We start from the raw sequence: 18,204 nt of genomic DNA, 5'->3' as shown, positions 1-18,204 counted from the left end.
CTTCCCGCCTCCAGCAACTGCATGACCTCAGAACCAGCTACACTACCCTGAAATGTAACCCTCAAAGGTTTTTCCTCATCTTCACCACTGTATGCCCAGCATATAGAACAGTAGGCTTTCCGTGTGTTTGTTATACGAATGGATGAATGGATTCACATAGGTACTGACTGAGATTGGACTGCAGCTGTGTGTAAAGAGCCATTTCTTCCTCAATGTGAAACTCATTGACCAATGTGCAAATCTTAGTTGTGACCATCATTTCATTGTCAGCATGTTCTAACACTAGTTTTTCTAAAGGACTGCTCACTAACTTCCTGAGGAAAAGCAACGAAACGTCAGTTATATTTTAGAAATCCAAGAAATGATTCTTATGGGTTTGCCAAAGCCAGGTTAATTATTTGTGACGGTTGAAAGTCAGGCCTTGACTTGAAAAGTACCCTGAGAAACAAGAAGGCAAGGGAATGGTGCAGATCTAAGAACTTCCGATTCCTCTGAGTTAGAGTGGGACAACATTCTGTAACAGGGCACCGCAGTGCTCAAGAACACCATGAGAAGGAAACCTTTTGAGGGAAGGAAAGGACATGTGCAGCTGTGAGCCTGGGAGGCAATGACTATACTGCACTGTGAGCTGATAATGTTGCCTGAAGATAACACATAAGATAGAGAGGACTGTCCTGCCGTTATAAGGAACAGACCTATCCGGCCAATGGTGGGCAAGGCTTAGTAAATAGCAAGTCAGCTATGCTTCTGGGTTTTTGGTTTTAGGAATCATTAATATGCCTTCTATTATTTCTTCTCCCCAGGGTCTAGATTTCAGTCCTCAGACTGGAATCTTAATAAGTTACTGTGTCTTTTTTTTTTAAGTAAGTTCTACACCCAGTGTGGGGCTTGAACTCATGACCCCAAGATCAAAAATTGCATGCTTTACTGACTGAGCCAGCCAGGCACCCCTGAAATCTTAAAAAGTGAGATCCTGTTTTTCCTGTCCTCTGTCCTCACCTTCCCCCTGCCCCTTGCTACCTCAATAGTTGAACGATTTAAGTCACTTCTGCTTAACTTCTTAAAATAGAGCAAATAAATGCATCCTCCAGCTGCATTTTAAATTAAACACACAGCATAATGTCTTCATGTAAAACAAAACAACAGAGTGCTGACAAAACAGGAAATAAAAAGGAAACTAGTGTTTTGCAGATAGCTAGTGTAGTAAGCGGAACACTTTGATCTGATTTTGTTAAAAAACACATTTTATAGAGGAATATTACTGTGTCGTGGCTTTGGGACATACTCTCTACTTTTAAACCCATCTGGTATGTTTTACATTCTTGTTATATATGAGACTCAGGAGAAGAATCTCATTGTGGCCCTTGGTTGGAAGGAAAAGTCAAGGGCTGTTTTGGGCCACTCTTTAGCTCTGTGACTATACCCTCATTCCCCGGCAGGAAATCTGGACATAGGTAAGAGGTTAGAACTATGGAGTTTCTACTAGTCATCTTTCTCTCTCTCTCTCTCTTTTTTTTAAGTTATTATGTTAAGATACAGGAGAGAGGACAGAGCAGAATATTGTTTCTTTTGCAGTTGACAAAGATTAGAGTGAACTTGTGAAAATATTTGCATTACTTTTTTTAGAGTGTGGTTTACAGACCATCTGCATCCAATCACCTTTGGTGTTTGTCGAAATAAAGATCCACTACGGAATCAGAATCACAAGGAGGACAGGGAGGAAGTATGGAAGACTTCAATTTTAGGAAGTTTTCTAGGCGACTTTTACACCCTCTCAAGTTTGAGAACCACTGATATGGATTTACTGACTGGGTCTATGTATGGTTTGGAGGTTTATGAAACTTAAGTATTTTCAGCTTCTTTCTTCATATAAGATGCATTAAGCAAGGTGCTGGAATTATACCAAAGAGTTGAAACACACTGATTAGTAAACTTCCACCCTTTGAGCAAATGAACCGTTTTACAATGTATTCTACTCCATGATTCCTACTCACCATTTGGAGTGAACTGGTGGCATAATCTTAGGATAGGACCACGGGACCAGGACATTTAGTAAATGCTCAATAAAAATGAAACTAATTTTGCTACATAAATGTGGCTGGCCAATAAGATGCGTCCACATTATATTGTACATTTTCCAAAAATAATTGTCAAATCTCCAGAGACCAATAGTACCAGAGAGGTCAACAGCAGATGCATCTGGTGACTCTGTCCATGGTAGCTATTTGGCAGCACTATGCCATTGTGTGGGAGCCTTGTCAGGTAGGGTGACAGGTGATGTTCACTGGGTGATTATTATGGCCAGGACGTTCAGAGGGGCCTATGAAACAAGAGAGGGGCATAAGGGGAAAGTCAAGAGTTTTCAGTCTAAGGAATGTTTCCATGGGAAGGAGGCCAACTGGAAAATTTCTAGGAACCAAAAACATGAGGGGATCTCATACGGAATGATGAGTTCAGAAAGCCAGAGGTGGGAGGTGGTTGGGGGGGGGGGGGGTGTCAACATACAAGCTTCAATGCAAAATTACCAGTCAAATCAGATAAAAGGAATTTATCCTAAAGAAGTAAGATGATGGCACAAAGATCCCATACACATGCAAGGATGTTTATCTCAGTGACATTAAATACGTGGATAATTGGAAATAAACTAATTGCTCCATAACAAAAAAGTAAATAATTTATAATATATTACCATAATACAATGTACCACAATTGAGGATAATGGATATAATGATCATGGACACGACTCTGTAGTCAGGAAGACTGAATTTGAGCTGTAGCTTTGTTTATACTAACTGAGTAACCTTGGAAAGTCACACAAGCCTCAGATGCCTTACATACAAAATGGGGACAAAATAGGAATAAATACATAAAGATCCTATCTTAGTGCTTGGTTCCTGAATATATCAATAAATGGTAGCTACTGTCATTTTTGTCACAATGATGATAAGGGAATATAATGCAATCATTTTATTTTGAAGACTAATTAAATAAGGACAGGCATAAAATACAGTGTTAATGAAAAAGTAGAATAATTTGCTAAATCAGTATAATCCCAAATTCATATAAATATATGATTATATGTAATATACTTAAATATTGAGTGGTAATCCCTGGGTGGTGGGAATATTTCTTCATTATATGTTTCCATGTTTCCATTTTATAATGAACATTACTATTTACAAATGGGAGAAATTAATAGAATGAAATATAGAGGAAAAATAAGCTCATAGGGGCGTCTGGGTGGCTCAATCAGTTAAGTGTCTCATGGTTTTGGCTCAGGTCATGATCTCACTGTTTCTGAGCCTGAGGCCTGCATTTAGCCCTACTGACAGTAGGGAGCCTGCTTGGGATTCTCTCTCTCCCCCTCTCTCTGTCCCTCCCCTGCTCATGCTCTCTCTCAGAAATAAATAAATAAACTTACAAAAAAAAAAAAAAAACAAACTCATAGGCTTTAGGATTTTTGAAGATTTGCTGACCGTGAAGAAAAGCCTTAAATCTCAGCCTTACTATGTCAAGCCTACAATGAACATATTATATTCACAGTAAATGACTGAATTGGAGCAAGAAAAAAATTCAGCATCTAACATTATTATATTTTAATGTTCCCTTTTACAAAGTTTTTAAAATAAACACCAGTCAATTTATTTTTATTTTTTTAATGTTTTATTTATTTTTAAGACAGAGAGAGAGAGCATGAGCGGGAGAGGGGCAGAGAGAGAGGGAGACACAGAATCTAAAGCAGGCTCCAGGCTCTGAGTTGTCAGCACAGAGCCCGATGTGGGGCTTGAACTCATGAACTGTGAGATCATGACTTGAGCCCAAGTTGGATGCTTAACCAACTGAACCACCCAGGCGCCCCAAACATCAGTTAATTTAAATTCCCTTTTTTTTTGCATAACACATATAGAAAGCATATAAAGATCATTTTTAAAATTTTCTACATAATAAAAATATTTCTTTTTTTTCTTTTTTTTTTTTAATTTTTTAACATTTATTTATTTTTGAGACAGAGAGAGACAGAGCATGAACGGGGGAGGGGCAGAGAGAGAGGGAGACACAGAATCGGAAGCAGGCTCCAGGCTCTGAGCCATCAGCCCAGAGCCTGACGCGGGGCTCGAACTCACGGACCGCGAGATCGTGACCTGAGCCGAAGTCGGACGCTCAACCGACTGAGCCACCCAGGCGCCCCAATAAAAATATTTCTTTTTTTTTTTTTTTTTTTTATTTATTTATTTTTGGGACAGAGATAGACAGAGCATGAACGGGGGAGGGGCAGAGAGAGAGGGAGACACAGAATCGGAAACAGGCTCCAGGCTCCGAGCCATCAGCCCAGAGCCTGACGCGGGGCTCGAACTCACGGACCGCGAGATCGTGACCCGGCTGAAGTCGGACGCTTAACCGACTGCGCCACCCAGGCGCCCCTAAAAATATTTCTTAAAGCTCCATGTAGTTCATTGCACATAAGGCTTCAGAAAATAAGTTACAGGACAATAAAAGAATTTGGATAGTTTCCTAGAAATCAGAACAGGACTTAACTTGCAGATTCAGTTTTGTTTTCCACAGTTATAACTGGGCGTACTATTTCTTCCAAGAATGATAACAATTTAAGCCTTGCCAAAACATTTTAGGTTTAAGCAGGAGAGAAAGAAAACAACACTATTGCTTTCAACCATTTTGGTTTTGATTAGCTGATTCATTTATCTCCATAAGGTTTTTTAAGAGAAAGGAATAGGGGTCTAAAATTCTGGAGTGTTATCTAAGCCTTCTCATCTTAAGGTAAGTCACATAACTCCCTCTTTGGGTATATGTTTCTTCAATAAAATGAGAAATTGTACTAGATTAAATATATAGCCACTTTTAGGTATAATGTTCTAGGGTTTTATATGAATTAAATATGAGTGAAATGGTAATTCAGTATTAGTAATACTTAAAATTAACTTACTAACTTGGGAATACTTACTAACTTGGAATGTAGTGATTGGGTTAGTTTGGTTTTAGCTCCACACCTCCATGAATCTGGTAAGTGGTCCTGATAACATGTCTTTAGCTGACAAATGCATAGGTCTGTGTCTTAATCCTGGGACTCTTCTGATGCTTGGATTTGTATCATTTGTCTTCACCTGAAACTGAATTCCTAAGGAAGTTCCCTTTTGACTTTTCAATATGAGTTTCTTTAGTAAAGTTGTCAATAATATTTTTGGCAATTTCTAGTCTCTTGTAATTTAGACAAAGTTCCTCCCTGAATCTCAGCATTTGTATAGGAAATTTAAGATGGCAACATTCCATCATTTGTTTTTTAGTCATTTTACCATTTTTCCTTTAAAGGAAGTCTTACTAAGCCTTGTAAAGTTGACCCTCTAAAGAAAGGATGAACTGAATGGCTTCCCAGCAGATGTCTTGATATGATCCAGGGCTCCCTGTGCTAATGGGTAATATTGTAGAGAAGGATGGCCCTACATTCAAAAGTCATCCCATTTGAGATAGGACAGAAATTACATATAAATTCCGTTTGCATTTGAATATGTTCTATATTAGGATATCACGTTCAAATAATGCTTTACGCTTTTGAAAAAGCATATTTGAAAACTAGATTCATTGCTTTCACCTAATGGTTCTCTTAACATTCTAATACAAAGTTAAGATAAAGTTTAACACTATGGATGAACTTTTGTATTCTCTTTTATTGCATAATGAGAGCCATGTAACTCCAAAATTAAAAGTATCATACTTTGCCTGAATATCCAGGAAGTTAATAAGCAAAATCCAGGACTCGGTGATAGTAAATAACCCACCTCAATTGCTTTATTGATACCTGATTATTTTTATCTGCTTTATATAATTTAATTTGATAAGCCTTTTTATTTTTTTTTAATAATTTTTTTTATTAATTTTTTTTTAACGTTTATTTTTGAGACAGAGAGAGACAGAGCACCAACAGGGGAGGGGCAGAGAGAGAGAGACACACAGAATCTGAAACAGGCTCCAGGCTCTGAGCTGTCAGCACAGAGCCCGACGCAGGGCTCGAACTCACGGACCGTGAGATCATGACCTGAGCCGAAGTCGGACGCTTAACCGACCAAGCCACCCAGGCGCCCCTTGATAAGCCTTTTTAAAAGTGGGTAGGATATAAACTCGAGTTAAATAAACAAAATGCTTATCAACTCTTTTTTATTCTGATAGTATAAACCATCAAAGAGAGAAGACAACATTAACACTCTAACACCTGTCTGTGAAAGTTTTTATATTTTAAGTAAAACAAATCATTATTCTAATTATTAGTAGGATGAACAAGGACACAAAAGCCTAGACACAAAAACCTAGAAGATGGCATCCAAAGATCTCTGCCTCCCAGTATTCATCCCCTTATGTAATCATCTTCTGTTGACTTTAGAGTATCTCTGGTGACTTACTTCTAGCCAACATAATTAGGCAGAGGTAAAAGAAGATCACTTCCAACACTAGATTACAAACAGACTGTGTGTGACATCCACTTTGGTTACATGATCTTTCTTGCTTGCTCTGAAGGAAGCCTCTCCCTAGAGAGGACCATGTGGCAAGGAACTGATGTCTCAAAGGAAGCTTGTCAAAAGTCACATAAGTGAACTAAGAAACAGATCCTGTGGAGCCTTGAGATGATGGCAATGTCAACTAAACACCTTTTTGCGAGTGCCTGAGCCAGAGACAGCTAGCTAAGCCACGCCTGCATTCTGTAGAAACTGTGAGATCATGAGTTCTTGTTTTAAACCACTAAATTGTAGAATATTGCAAAAGTGATGTCCAATAGATAAAAAGTGATGAAGTAATAGATAACTGTGTGTGATGGTAATGCAGCATGTCATTCCATTTATGTGACATTACAAGGAAGTCAAAATTACTTAATGATTGAAAGCAGAACGCGGTTGCCTCAGCATGGGGATAGGTATTGACTTGGGTCAAAACATTTTTCTTTTTCTTTTTCTTTTTAATTTTTTTTATTGTTGTTTTTAATTTTGAGAGAGAGAGAGAGAGCATGCAGGAGGAGCAGAGAGAGAAGGACAGAGACAGAGAGAGAGGGAGCGAGAGAGAATCCCAGGCAGGCAGTGCAGAACCTGATGTGGGGCTGTAACCCAGAACCGTGAGATCATGACCTGAGCTGAAAAAAAGAGGTGGACACCCAACTGACAGAGACACCCAGGCGCCCCCCAAAAAAATGTTCTATATCTTGATTTGAATGATGGTAACACCAGTATATATATACATTTGTCAAGACTTATTGAAGTGTCCATTTGAGGTCTATGAATTGTACTCTATGTAAATTGTACCCCAATAAAGAAAAATAAAAGGTTCCAGAAGCATCATGTTTGACCATTTGGGTGAGGTAAATTGGGACCTACTCAGGTATATAGATCAATCACATAGTTGGATCAAATGGGAAGGAAAAAACTTTCGTAGAATTGTATGTCTTCACAAGATGGAAAAGCCAGAGATTCTAAAACCAAATAGGCTTACCCCAGGACAATTATGTTGAAAACAAACAATTTATAACTTTACTTAGAATCTCTAAACAAATGGAGCTAGAATACCCAGGTCATGCTGACTTAAATTTTCGTCTTTTGTTTCCTTTTTATTTATTTATTTTTTAAAGTCATCTCTATACCCAACATGGGACTTGACCTTACGGCCTTGAGATCAAGAGTCACTTGTTCTACTGACTGAAAGAACAAGTCACCCCTTGAATTCTTGTTATTTTTGAGGTGTTCTTCTTCATTTTATTAATATAATGCTGTTGTCAAAACAGTCTCTTTCATTTTGCCTCAACAATAGCCAAGTACAAAGATCTACTGTGACCTAAAGACCACTGTTCCCATTTGTTCAAAATTAAAAGAGGGAATGAAGGGGAGGAAAAAACTCGAGGCCTTTGAACAAACTTGGGGGGAGGGGGACCTGGCAGATTCCTGGCCGACTGCCATAACACAGTACTTCCTTCTATAAACAGATGAATTTTGAAGACTGTCATGGGAGAGCCTGGTGCAGCAAGGCTCAGGCCACCTTATTCTCAGGGAATCATTTATATGTTTCTGCCATGGCAGAAAACAATATATCCTTTGTCTTTCGTTTTGTCGTAAGAACTTGTGTGTGCTTATCAATTACCAGTATCTCTGGAGAGAGAAAACCTGAATCTCATTGTACCAAATGAGAAAGGAACACGTGAGATTGGGTGACAGTCGTGTCAATTATCTTAGAAATATTACAAAAAGGCAGGTCATCGTAAAGGATAAAAGATGTCCAAGCCATATCCATAGTGCTTGTTCCTCCCCAATTTTTTTTGGCTACCCATTCTGGATGAGAGGAGTGTGGGAGACAGCGGTCTCCAGGCTCTGCCTAGACTTTGGAACAGTACAGCAGCTGAGGTCAGATAACTCATCATTAGATGTTGAAAAGCTGTTCCAGATAATATCTGATTGCTACCTAAATGTTCTCTTGAATAGGAAATAAATAAAAGTTCTTATGGATGCCTCTGAGTTTGGAATCATTTATTCTGAGACTTGTAAAAAAATACTACTTTGAGGGCCTAGCAGGGAGATTTTGGCCAAAGATTCTTGTTTAAAAGGGCCATATTATAGTTCAGATTAGACCTTTCTCCGACCACCATATGAATAGAACTTGTAATCTGGGAGAGACAGCCAGTTTTATTGAACATGTAAAGAATACTGCAGGGGCACCTGGGGGGCTCAGTGTGCTGACAGCTCAGAGCCTGGAGCCTGCTTCGGATTCTGTATCTCCATCTCTCTCTACCCTTCCTCCTCTCACTCTTTATCTCTTCCTCTCTCTCAAAAATAAATAGAAAACATTAAGAAAAATTTAAATAAATAAAAATATTAAAAAATAAGGAACACTGGCAAAGTTAGTCGAAAGTAGGGGGTGCCTGGATGGCTTAGCTGGAAAAGCCTGCGACTCTTGATCTCAGAGTCATGAGCATGAGCCCCACATTGGATGCAGAGATTATATAAACAAACAAACAAACTTAAAAAACAAAGTTAGTGGAAAGTGACAACAAAATAGCTTTCCTGATACACGCTCACATACCTACTAGAAATATTACTAGCTCTTCAGTCTTTTTGTTTACATCTTTGTAAATATTCAGGAAGGACCATTGCATTAGAGTTGTTTAGAGGAGTAAGATTCTGGTATAATCTTACATAGATACATGCACGTTAAGACTACAGCTTACCAGGGGCGCCTGGGTGGCTCAGCTGGCTAAGGGTCCGATGCTTGATCTCAGCTCAGGTCTTGATCTCAGGGTCATGAGTTCGAGGTCCCATGTTGGGCTTCACGCTGAGTGTGGAGCCAACTTAAAAAAACAAAGAAACAAAAACTACGGCTTACCATTTAGGAAATTGTGCAGCTTATAACATTGAAAGGCAAACAAATAGGAGGCTTTAAAGGAATGCAAAGAAAGAATGGGGGCACTGGCTGAACAATTTAGCAAACACTGAATAGCTCATTGGTGGAAAGCCTCATCTAGTGACAGAGGGCTTGAGAAACCGGGCAGGCTGAAAAGAAGAGACAAATCAAGAATAATAAATCTTGAGCAAATAAAAATAACGAATGGATCATTGATGATCAATAAAATGAATTAATAACAATAAATCAATACATGTTGAAGAAATAATTTACTGCCCATATAGGGAACTGGTGGGAAAAGCAGTTTTCTAGTTGTGAGCTAGATGATAGGCACTTGAGCTGGGGGATATGCTGCTTCCCCGAGCTGTGGTTGAGGAACCGTCCTCTCAAACGTGTGGGAGAAAAGAAGGCTGATGGGGCAGTGAATCAGAGGATGACGTGGAGATAAATGACACAGGAGATCTGGATGTCAGCCCACTCACACCTGTAAACCTTCATGCTTGAGCAATGTCCTTTGAACAGACAGATGCGCACAATGAGCTCTTAGGAACATGAGAATGTCCAGGAGAGACGACAGCCTCACCCGCTGGGAGGAGAGTTCCACTCTGAAGTAAAGGGAAGTGAAGAATCATGGGATGATTCCACGATGGTTGAGAGGGACTAAAATTTCACCTTGTACCAGAGCTTTGTTACATTGCTTTTATCCGGTTCCTGGAGGGAGTTATTACCCATACAATGGAGTTTTGTTTTCTCAGGGGAAATCACCATTCCTTCCAGCCCAGTGAGCAGTCACTGGAAGACCACTTCCCTGCCTTAAAAAGGCCCATGCGCAGAAGATGTTTGTAAGGGTGTCTCAAGATTTTAGTGGGAGAAGATTTGCTGAAACTCTTATAATAGTTCTTGAATCATTAATTAATAAGGAGAGACTGAAAGGACACTTTCTTTCTTTAAATTTTTTTAATGTTTACTTATTTATTTTGAGAGAGAGTGCGAGTGGGGGAGGGGCAGAGAAAGAGGGTGAGGGGGGAGAGAATCCCAAGCAGACCCCACCCTATCAGCATGGTGGAGGTTGACGAAGGGCTCACACCCTGGAACCGTGAGGTTCGACCTGGGCCCAAACCTAGAGTCAGTCACTCAACTGCCTGAGCCACCCAGGCGCTCCTAAAAGGAGCCTCTCTGAGCCTGGCACATTCTGTCTGGATTGGATGATCGTCATGGTGTTACTTATATTGGACAATTCTGAATTTGGGAAATGTACAAAGGTCCAATTTTTGTATGATTGCTGCCAAGGATATAGTGAAAAGCTACACCCCTGTGGATGGGAGTAAGTTTTCTCCTCAAGGGCATGTGTAGTCCCTCTGCCAATCACTCTGGGTAGAAATGAATTCTAGAGTGACCTGACACTGACAGACCCAGCATAGAAAAGGTGAAGGGGAAACTTCTCTGCCTGGTGGGCCAGGGTCATTCTGGTCTAGACTTGAGGTTCTCTTAGCTGCTTGGAGAATTTCCATGGGGGAAATGTACTTGCCATGGAAAGACAGGAGAAGAAGGAGGCAGACAGGGATTCTGGGACGGCTCTTTTTCTGGGCAGCAATGCAGTATCATAGTTTTTTGTTTTTGTTTTTCTTTTGTTTTTGTTTTTTTTTATGTTATTCTTGACTTCAATTGTCTAGTATCCCCAAGTCTCCAGCAGTCTTTTTAAATGACCAAAAAGTCAAGGCTGTTCTCAGTGGTGTTCTGGGAAATTAGTGGAGAGCCTTTAGACACACTTTGGAAAGGTGATACAGGAAAAGCAGTGTCCTCTCCTGGAACCTGAGTAGCAATAGCAGGAGGTGGTTACTCTTGAAGGAAAATGACCACTTGGTTCCCAAGTATGAGGAAAGAGTCTCTCCGAAAGAGCAAGTGGGTATATTAAGGAGAGCTAACTTCCAAAAATAAAGTCTGCAAGGGCTCCCAGCATGTGAGGACACATTTGTACGGTATTCCTCACTGTTGATTCAACAAGTAATTTGCTCAATTACTGTTTATTACTGTGACCATTTATCCTCAGCAGTATTCTAAAAGTGCTTCTGAGCTACTATTCTAAAAGTGCTACATGAACTTGAGTTCATGGCAGAACTCATGTTACGTCTTCAGAAGGACTATTCAAACCAATCTTTCACTTGATTTTAATTCAAGCTTCTTTTCATACACTTCTTTCCTTACTAGCAAGTTTGTTCCAAAAATCATACAGTTGCCCTGGTTGTATTTTATAGGCGTGGTTTGAGGAGACCCACACTTGCCATGTCATCGCCCATGCAAGCCGCAGAGGCGAGTAGGTGTGTGAGACCAGAGCCTGTTGGCGTTGAGTTGTGCAAGGCAGCCTTGTCAGTGGGCCGGGGGTTAGCTTCCACCTCTCTTCCACTCTTTTTGTGGCCAGAGATTCCTCCTAAGTACAGAGAACTCTTAATAATCTTAGGTTTGCTTTCTACTGAATATTTTCGAATTCACCTGGATTCCTGAAGTTTTGTACTTTAGCCTAAAATCATTTCCCATATTGATCCTTTATTATTGCTGCCCTTACCTTTATTATAGCTACTCAGACTAAGAAAGTAACAAGGGGAAATAATGCTTCTTTCCCATTTTTGTACATTATCCTTTTAGGAGTGACTTCCAACTGATTTGGCAGCTTGGGAAATGAGTATTAAAATAAAGACATTTCAGAATAACTCTTTACGCTTTATGACGTCTCATGGTGATTTAAAGTTGACTTGATTACAGAAGGATCCAGTTCTCACAATGCTCAAACCGAGGTTCATATTGTAAATAGATTTTTAACCAAGTCATTTTATATTATAATTTACACAGGAAAAATAAAAGTAATTTTAATTTATCCTCAAGTCACATTTATAATTATAACTGCGTAGGAAGATTCTTCTAAGCTATAAAAATGCATTTTCATTAGAGCGTAGACCAATCTACTCATGATGGGCAAGTACATGCTATAGCAAAACAGGAAATGTCAACACGGTAATTAAAAGTACGTCTGTCATTCGGAATTTGCCATTTAGATTGAAAATATCCCCAATATGCTTTCTTATCATATTTCTGGAATAGATTCCTATAACTTTTATTTTGTAGGAGCTAAAAATGGAAGCTCAGAGTAACTGTTACACAGTCAGTAGGCTTAACAATCGCCTCAATTACCCAGTAGAGCTGAAACAAGCAGATAATAGCTATCTTATAGTTTTAGTCATTTGGATGACAGTAATAAATAGGTCAGACTCGCTCTAGTAGATAAAACTGAAATCACTGAAAAGTAAGACTACTTAGAATAAAGGAAAACATTTCAAGCCTTTTATTCCCTAGGAAAGCTATATGAAGACATAAACAGGTTATGAAGGAAGTTAATGACTTCATTAACCCACCCAAAGTGATAATTCTGTAACAGTAGTTAGCAACTGTTTTTACAGATTGAGTAGATGATTCTTCCATCTTTTCCAGGATGAAATTCAGCTCCTCAACCTGGTTTCTTATAAGCCTAGCTTTCTAACCTAATTCCCAGTCATTGGACTTCTTCTGAACTCCAGTGGTTCTGAAGAATCTCTCTTCCTGTATTCCTGATGTAGGAAGGTGTTACCAGGCTCTTCAGTGCTACACCAGTATTGTTGCCTTTGTCTGGAACATGGTCCTGCCCTCTCCCTTTCTCTGTTGGTTCTTATATCAAGCATTTGTTCTCAGTTCTGAGGGTTGAGGGTTCAAAATTAAGGTGCTGGCCTATTTGACCTCTGATGAGGACTCTCTTTCTGGTTTGTAAACACCCACCTTCTCACTGTGTCCACACAGGGAGCAGGGAGAGACAGACAGAGACACAGAAAGACAGAGGAGGGGAGCTCTCTCTGGTGTCTCGTCTCATAAGGACACTAATTCCATCAGATCAGGGCCCCACCATCATAATGTCATTAATGTCAATTCCTTCCTCATCGGCCCTATCTCCAAATGCAGTCATAGGCAGGTTAGGTCTTCACCATATGAATTTTGAGGGGACACAGTTCAGTCTATGGCATCACCTATGTTACAGGAAAGCCATGATTCACTTGTGTTTCTAAAGGCTGTCTAGGGCCAGAGAATCTTTGAGAGCCTTTTCCTGAGGTCTTGGGTAACATGAAAATGATTGGGGCAGAGAAAAGTTTGGAGAACTTTCTCTGAGACTGGAAGGCTTCTTTCATTCAGAGGCCTCCAGAGGTGAGACAGGATTTCTGATGGGTGCCTTGGATGCCTCAGAGCTGGGACTGGAAGTGAATTTAGTGTCTGAATCCTCAGAGCCTGTGAGTTTCAGGGAAGCCCCAGACTTCAGTTAACAAGCCTACTGGATGGGCAGGGTGGGATGAATGAAGGCCATAGCACCTTCCCTGATTAATCTAGACTATCTGAGGGTTCTGACATTGGAACTTGTACATGGACTTTGAGGAACAGCAACGCACCTAAGAAGGAGTTCCTCCTGAATCCGACAAGTGGGGGCTTTGGGGATATAAAATTCCATCGAGAGGGAAATAAAGGAATGTGTCCAGGTGTTGTTAGCTACCTCCCCATTAAAACATTTACCCTGCTGGGCTAGGATGCTAACCTTTATGCCCTCCTAGACTTTGGGTTGCTTTGGGCTGCAACTGGGTTTTGTACATTCTCTTTCCTCCAGCCCCTTGCACAATGCCTTGGTGACCTGGGTGACATTTATTGAGTAATATTGAATTTCCAAGCTTCATTTTAGAGTAGAAGCTTTTGGGTGGTAGGTTTACTTTCCTTTTACCACAGACTGAAAAATGGCACCTTAGCATACTTACCATGTAATTACTAAATCAATACTTCACATAGAAGAACAAATTCTTTCTTAGAAGGTTCATATAAGGTCACAAAATTGGCGGTAAAGAAGACTCTTCATGTAATCACTCATATTTTGGACACTTCAAATGGTCAGATATCGGAGTCTCTTCTACTTGGTTTTAATTTCTGGTATACCGAATGCCAGTTTATTCAAGCCACTTGGGATAATCTTCCCTTGGTCATTTATCTTACCATGTTAGTCAAGTTTGTAAAGAATACATAAATGGTTTATTACCCGGGAGACATTGGCCGGCATTCGATCAGGAGCGGAATGAAGGGAGGATGCGCTGATGCAATGACGGAGGTGTTCCTGGCACCCCGGAGCGCCCGTGTTGGGACAGGGATCCCTGCAGGCGGATTTGGGTCCTGCAGCGGGAGCGCGCAGGCGGCGTCGGCCAGGGGGTTCGCTCCGGGATGGTCTGGGCGGCCCGGGCCGCGCGGAGGGAAGGCGGGGCGGACGAGGGGCGTGGGGCGTGGGAAAGGCGGCAGAGGGTGGGCCTGGGACCGCTTTCCCGCGAGAGCCAGCGCCCGGCGCGGCCCCGGGGGAGCGGAGGGGCAGGCTCGGGCAGCTCCCCGGCTGCCCGCGTGATTCGACTTGAGAAATAAGCAGGAGGGGCGGCCCGGCGTCTGCCGCGTCCAATCCCGTCTCAGGAGGGAACACGCTCCCGGGCAGGCAAGCCTGACAGATCCAAGGAGACTTGGAGAGGAGCGGCAGCGAGGCACGCCCGCACCGCGCGCGCCGCTGCACCTCCGCCCGGCGCCCGCGGCCCCCTTCCTGCCTCGCGGCCCCTTTCCCGCCCCCCGATGGCCGCCGCCGAGCGTCCGATCCCCCTGCGCGGAGCCCTCTCCGGGCTGCTGCTGACCCTCGTGGTGAGTAGGAGCCGGGATCGGGAAGGGCTGGACCCGCCCTGTCCCGCGGGGAGAGCGGAGCCCGGGCCAAGCGGACCGAGAGCGGACCGCCGCGCCTCCGCTCAGTCCTGCGGGGCAGGACCAGCCAAGTTTGGGCCTGGACGGGTGAGGGCAGAAAACGAGTCTTGGAGGGACGACTCGGGACGGGGTTTTGTGTTTGATTACGGTCGCGCCCCGGCGTGTCTGCGCTCTCCCGGGCGGTCGACGGTGCCTGGGATTCACGCCCTCCCCCTGGCTCCCCAGGCTAGGGACGAAGGTGGGGGGTGGGGGGGTGGCACGTCTGTGTGGAGAGCGACGAACTGTACTTGGGCAGGTGTTTCAGGATCCCTGAGTGAGCGAAACACAGGTGTGAGATGGGGTTCAGGAGGCTGCCCCACCCCAGGCTTACCTGGGATGGGGACGTTAGTGACTGGAGGGGCTGGAACGGTGCCTCTGGGTCCCGGCGTGGAGTAAACTCTGAAAACCGGCTTCCAGATTCTGCCTCCGCTAAATGGAGCTCACCCCGGAGTCTCCTGGCCCGAGGCGAAGTGTGCCTGAGGCACGGGGGGCGTGGGAAGGCTGGATCCTGGCTGCGGTTGGGGTCGCGGTTGGTGATGCGGGGGAGGGGGGACTGTCGGGGTGGGCAGAGAGCGTAGAGTCCGGGTGGGTGGAGTGGGGGGATAGGCGTGGGCTTGGGTGGTCCAGTGTCCAGCTCCGGGAAGGACTGCGCAAACCCAGAGTCCACCTTCGGGCCATATGTGCCCCGGAAACCTGCCACCCAGGACCAGGTTCACCTGGATAGGAAGTTAGGGACAATTCTCTGAGAATTCAGGAGACACACGGCGAAGAAGCCGGAACTCTGTCGGCGCAATTACGTGCGGAGATTCAGACTAGACCAGGGTCGCGCTCAGGATGTGCTGTGGAAAGGAGCCGCGCGCGACCCCGCAAACCCGAATCCGAGCATGGGCCTGGGGTCGGATTCGGAGAGAACCTACCTAGCTGGGGAGTAGGTTGGCTGTGGCTACACGGATTCTTGCTGCTCCTCTGCCTTTGGGGCTAGTGGATCAAAGCTTTGTCTTCTCTTTGAATCAGCGAGTTATGAATATTGGGTTGGTATTTAAGATCTAAGTTAATTTATGGACAATGACTTGTACAAATGAGCGCGTCGCCTTGCAAGGCAGCTGTTCCAACAAAATGAGCTGACGAAATGACTCTTTACAAATAGGAACCGCTCTCAAAGTGTGATCTTTTGTAATAAATTTGAGTTTCCCAGTTTTGATGTTTAAAAGCGTGGGTTTAGTGTTGTGTGATTTTTCTGCGAAAGGGGTTAGAGAATGGGGAGAGGAAACTGCAAAGGTGCTGTGTTGCCAAGATTTCCCGTGTATTCCCCCAGGGGAGGGTGTGGAATTCAAGGAACTGTTGCGGTGCCCAGAACGGGGGCGGGGTGGGGGGTGTGCGGGTGTTGGGGTGTGGCAAGGCAAACGAGTGTGCGTTACTCTAAATGGAGATACCATCAGCTCTAGTATATGACATATTCGTTTAGGATTGCTTTAAAGAAGAATTTCCTAAAGTTTAGACTAAATGAGGAGACTTGAATACTGGAGAGTGTATATAGAATAATTTATTTCATCCAAAATCCCCAGTATACAGATACCTTGGATTTCTTCCCTGATGGGTAAATTAAGGTCTCTACTGACCATCTTCTGTTGTATTTCCTTTTGATTCATCGGACCGTCAACTTTTCAGTATAATATTAAAATCACAACACTTTTCCTTTTATAGATAACTTAACGGATCTCTCAAAAACAATTCCTTGTTTGAAGGGAGAGCGCTTCAAAGCAAGTCTTTAACACAAAACTGAGACTTTTAACAGGTTACCCTTTCCACTGAGCTGGCCCATAGGCTGAGGAATCTTCCCATTTGCACCCATCTCCATCTTTCACAGCCCTCTGTCCTCAGTACTCTCTAAACTGCCACAAAATACAACTCCTAATGGCCACCGCCACTCCCTCCCCCAGACACAAAGAAAAAGAAGAAAAGAAAAAGAAAAAGAAAAAAGGATCAGGGGTGGGGACTGGGGACTAGAAAATAAATATATCAGACCATCACTGGACTGTTGAAAGTGTAGTACCGAATGTCTCTTAAAATGTTTCTCCTGTGACTGTAACAAAAATTGAAAACGAATTTGCATGAGCTCAGCTCTCCTTCTGTCCCAATACAAATAATGGGACCCTTTCAAATATGCGTTTAATATTGTTCATCGCATCAAATCCACTTGGGGAATCGTTACTATTATATATTTTAAATAGTATGGACTTGGGCACAGTTAATCTATCATTTTCCTTCAAAAGGAATTAAAATAGCTTTTTTGTTCTAGCATAGCATACTTTTTCCCCTTGGAATATATGAATTCTGCCTGTAACCTATGCTGACAAATGGGTGTTCCAGCTTTTCAGATTTTATAGCGTTAATTAACAAGAATAATGTGACTGCTTTAGCAGACTTTTTGTTGTTCTTGTTGATAACATTTGATGTAGTAATCTTTTAAAAATAAGAGTACAATAATTTCTATTAGCTTTTGCATTAGTGACAAAAAGCCTCAGGCAAATAAAGGAAGTAAATGAGAAGTAGTCTATTTTAAAATCGTAATCCTAAGAAAGTCAAGTTTTGGTATATATTTAGTGGGTGCATTATCAGGTATCTTTTTTTTTTTTCTTAGAGAAAGAGAGCAAGCAGGGGAGGGGCAGAGAGAGGGAGAGTGAGAATACTAAGCAGACTCCAGTCCCAGAGCCCAGAGCGGGAGCCCTACACGGGGCTCAATCTCAAGACCATGAGTGAGATCATGACCTGAGCAGGAGTCCATCACTTAACCAGGTGGACCACCCAGCCACCCCTTAGCTACCTTTTTAAAAGCAGATTGTGGATGTTCATATTGAGATACAGCTAGATTCTGAAACACCTGCTGAATCACTAAATACATGTAAGCCTATGCACATTTTTTGGTCCTATTGTAATCCCCTTGGCAGTTTCCATTCCATATATGGAGTCTGTGGTTACCTGTGGTTCATCATG

General features: G+C 42.5%; 1 protein-coding gene across 2 annotated transcripts in view; it reads left to right on the top strand.

Moving 5' to 3' along the window:
• The first annotated feature begins 14,726 nt into the window (after nt 1-14,726).
• Nucleotides 14,727-18,204, top strand: part of DSC3 (desmocollin 3) — a 47,918-nt gene continuing 44,440 nt past the window's right edge. For both annotated transcript variants that reach the window (XM_060613509.3, XM_060613510.3), the window contains exon 1: nt 14,727-15,114. In XM_060613509.3, coding sequence (XP_060469492.2) covers nt 15,049-15,114 — 66 coding nt within the window. In that variant the 5' untranslated portion in view covers nt 14,727-15,048. The remainder of the gene's footprint in view (nt 15,115-18,204) is intronic.

The sequence above is a fragment of the Panthera onca genome, chromosome D3 (assembly GCF_046562875.1).
Source record: "Panthera onca isolate mPanOnc1 chromosome D3, mPanOnc1 haplotype 2, whole genome shotgun sequence".
NCBI lineage: Eukaryota > Metazoa > Chordata > Mammalia > Carnivora > Felidae > Panthera > Panthera onca.
Note: the sequence above shows the minus strand (reverse complement) of the source record. Positions and strands in the feature narration are given on the sequence as shown.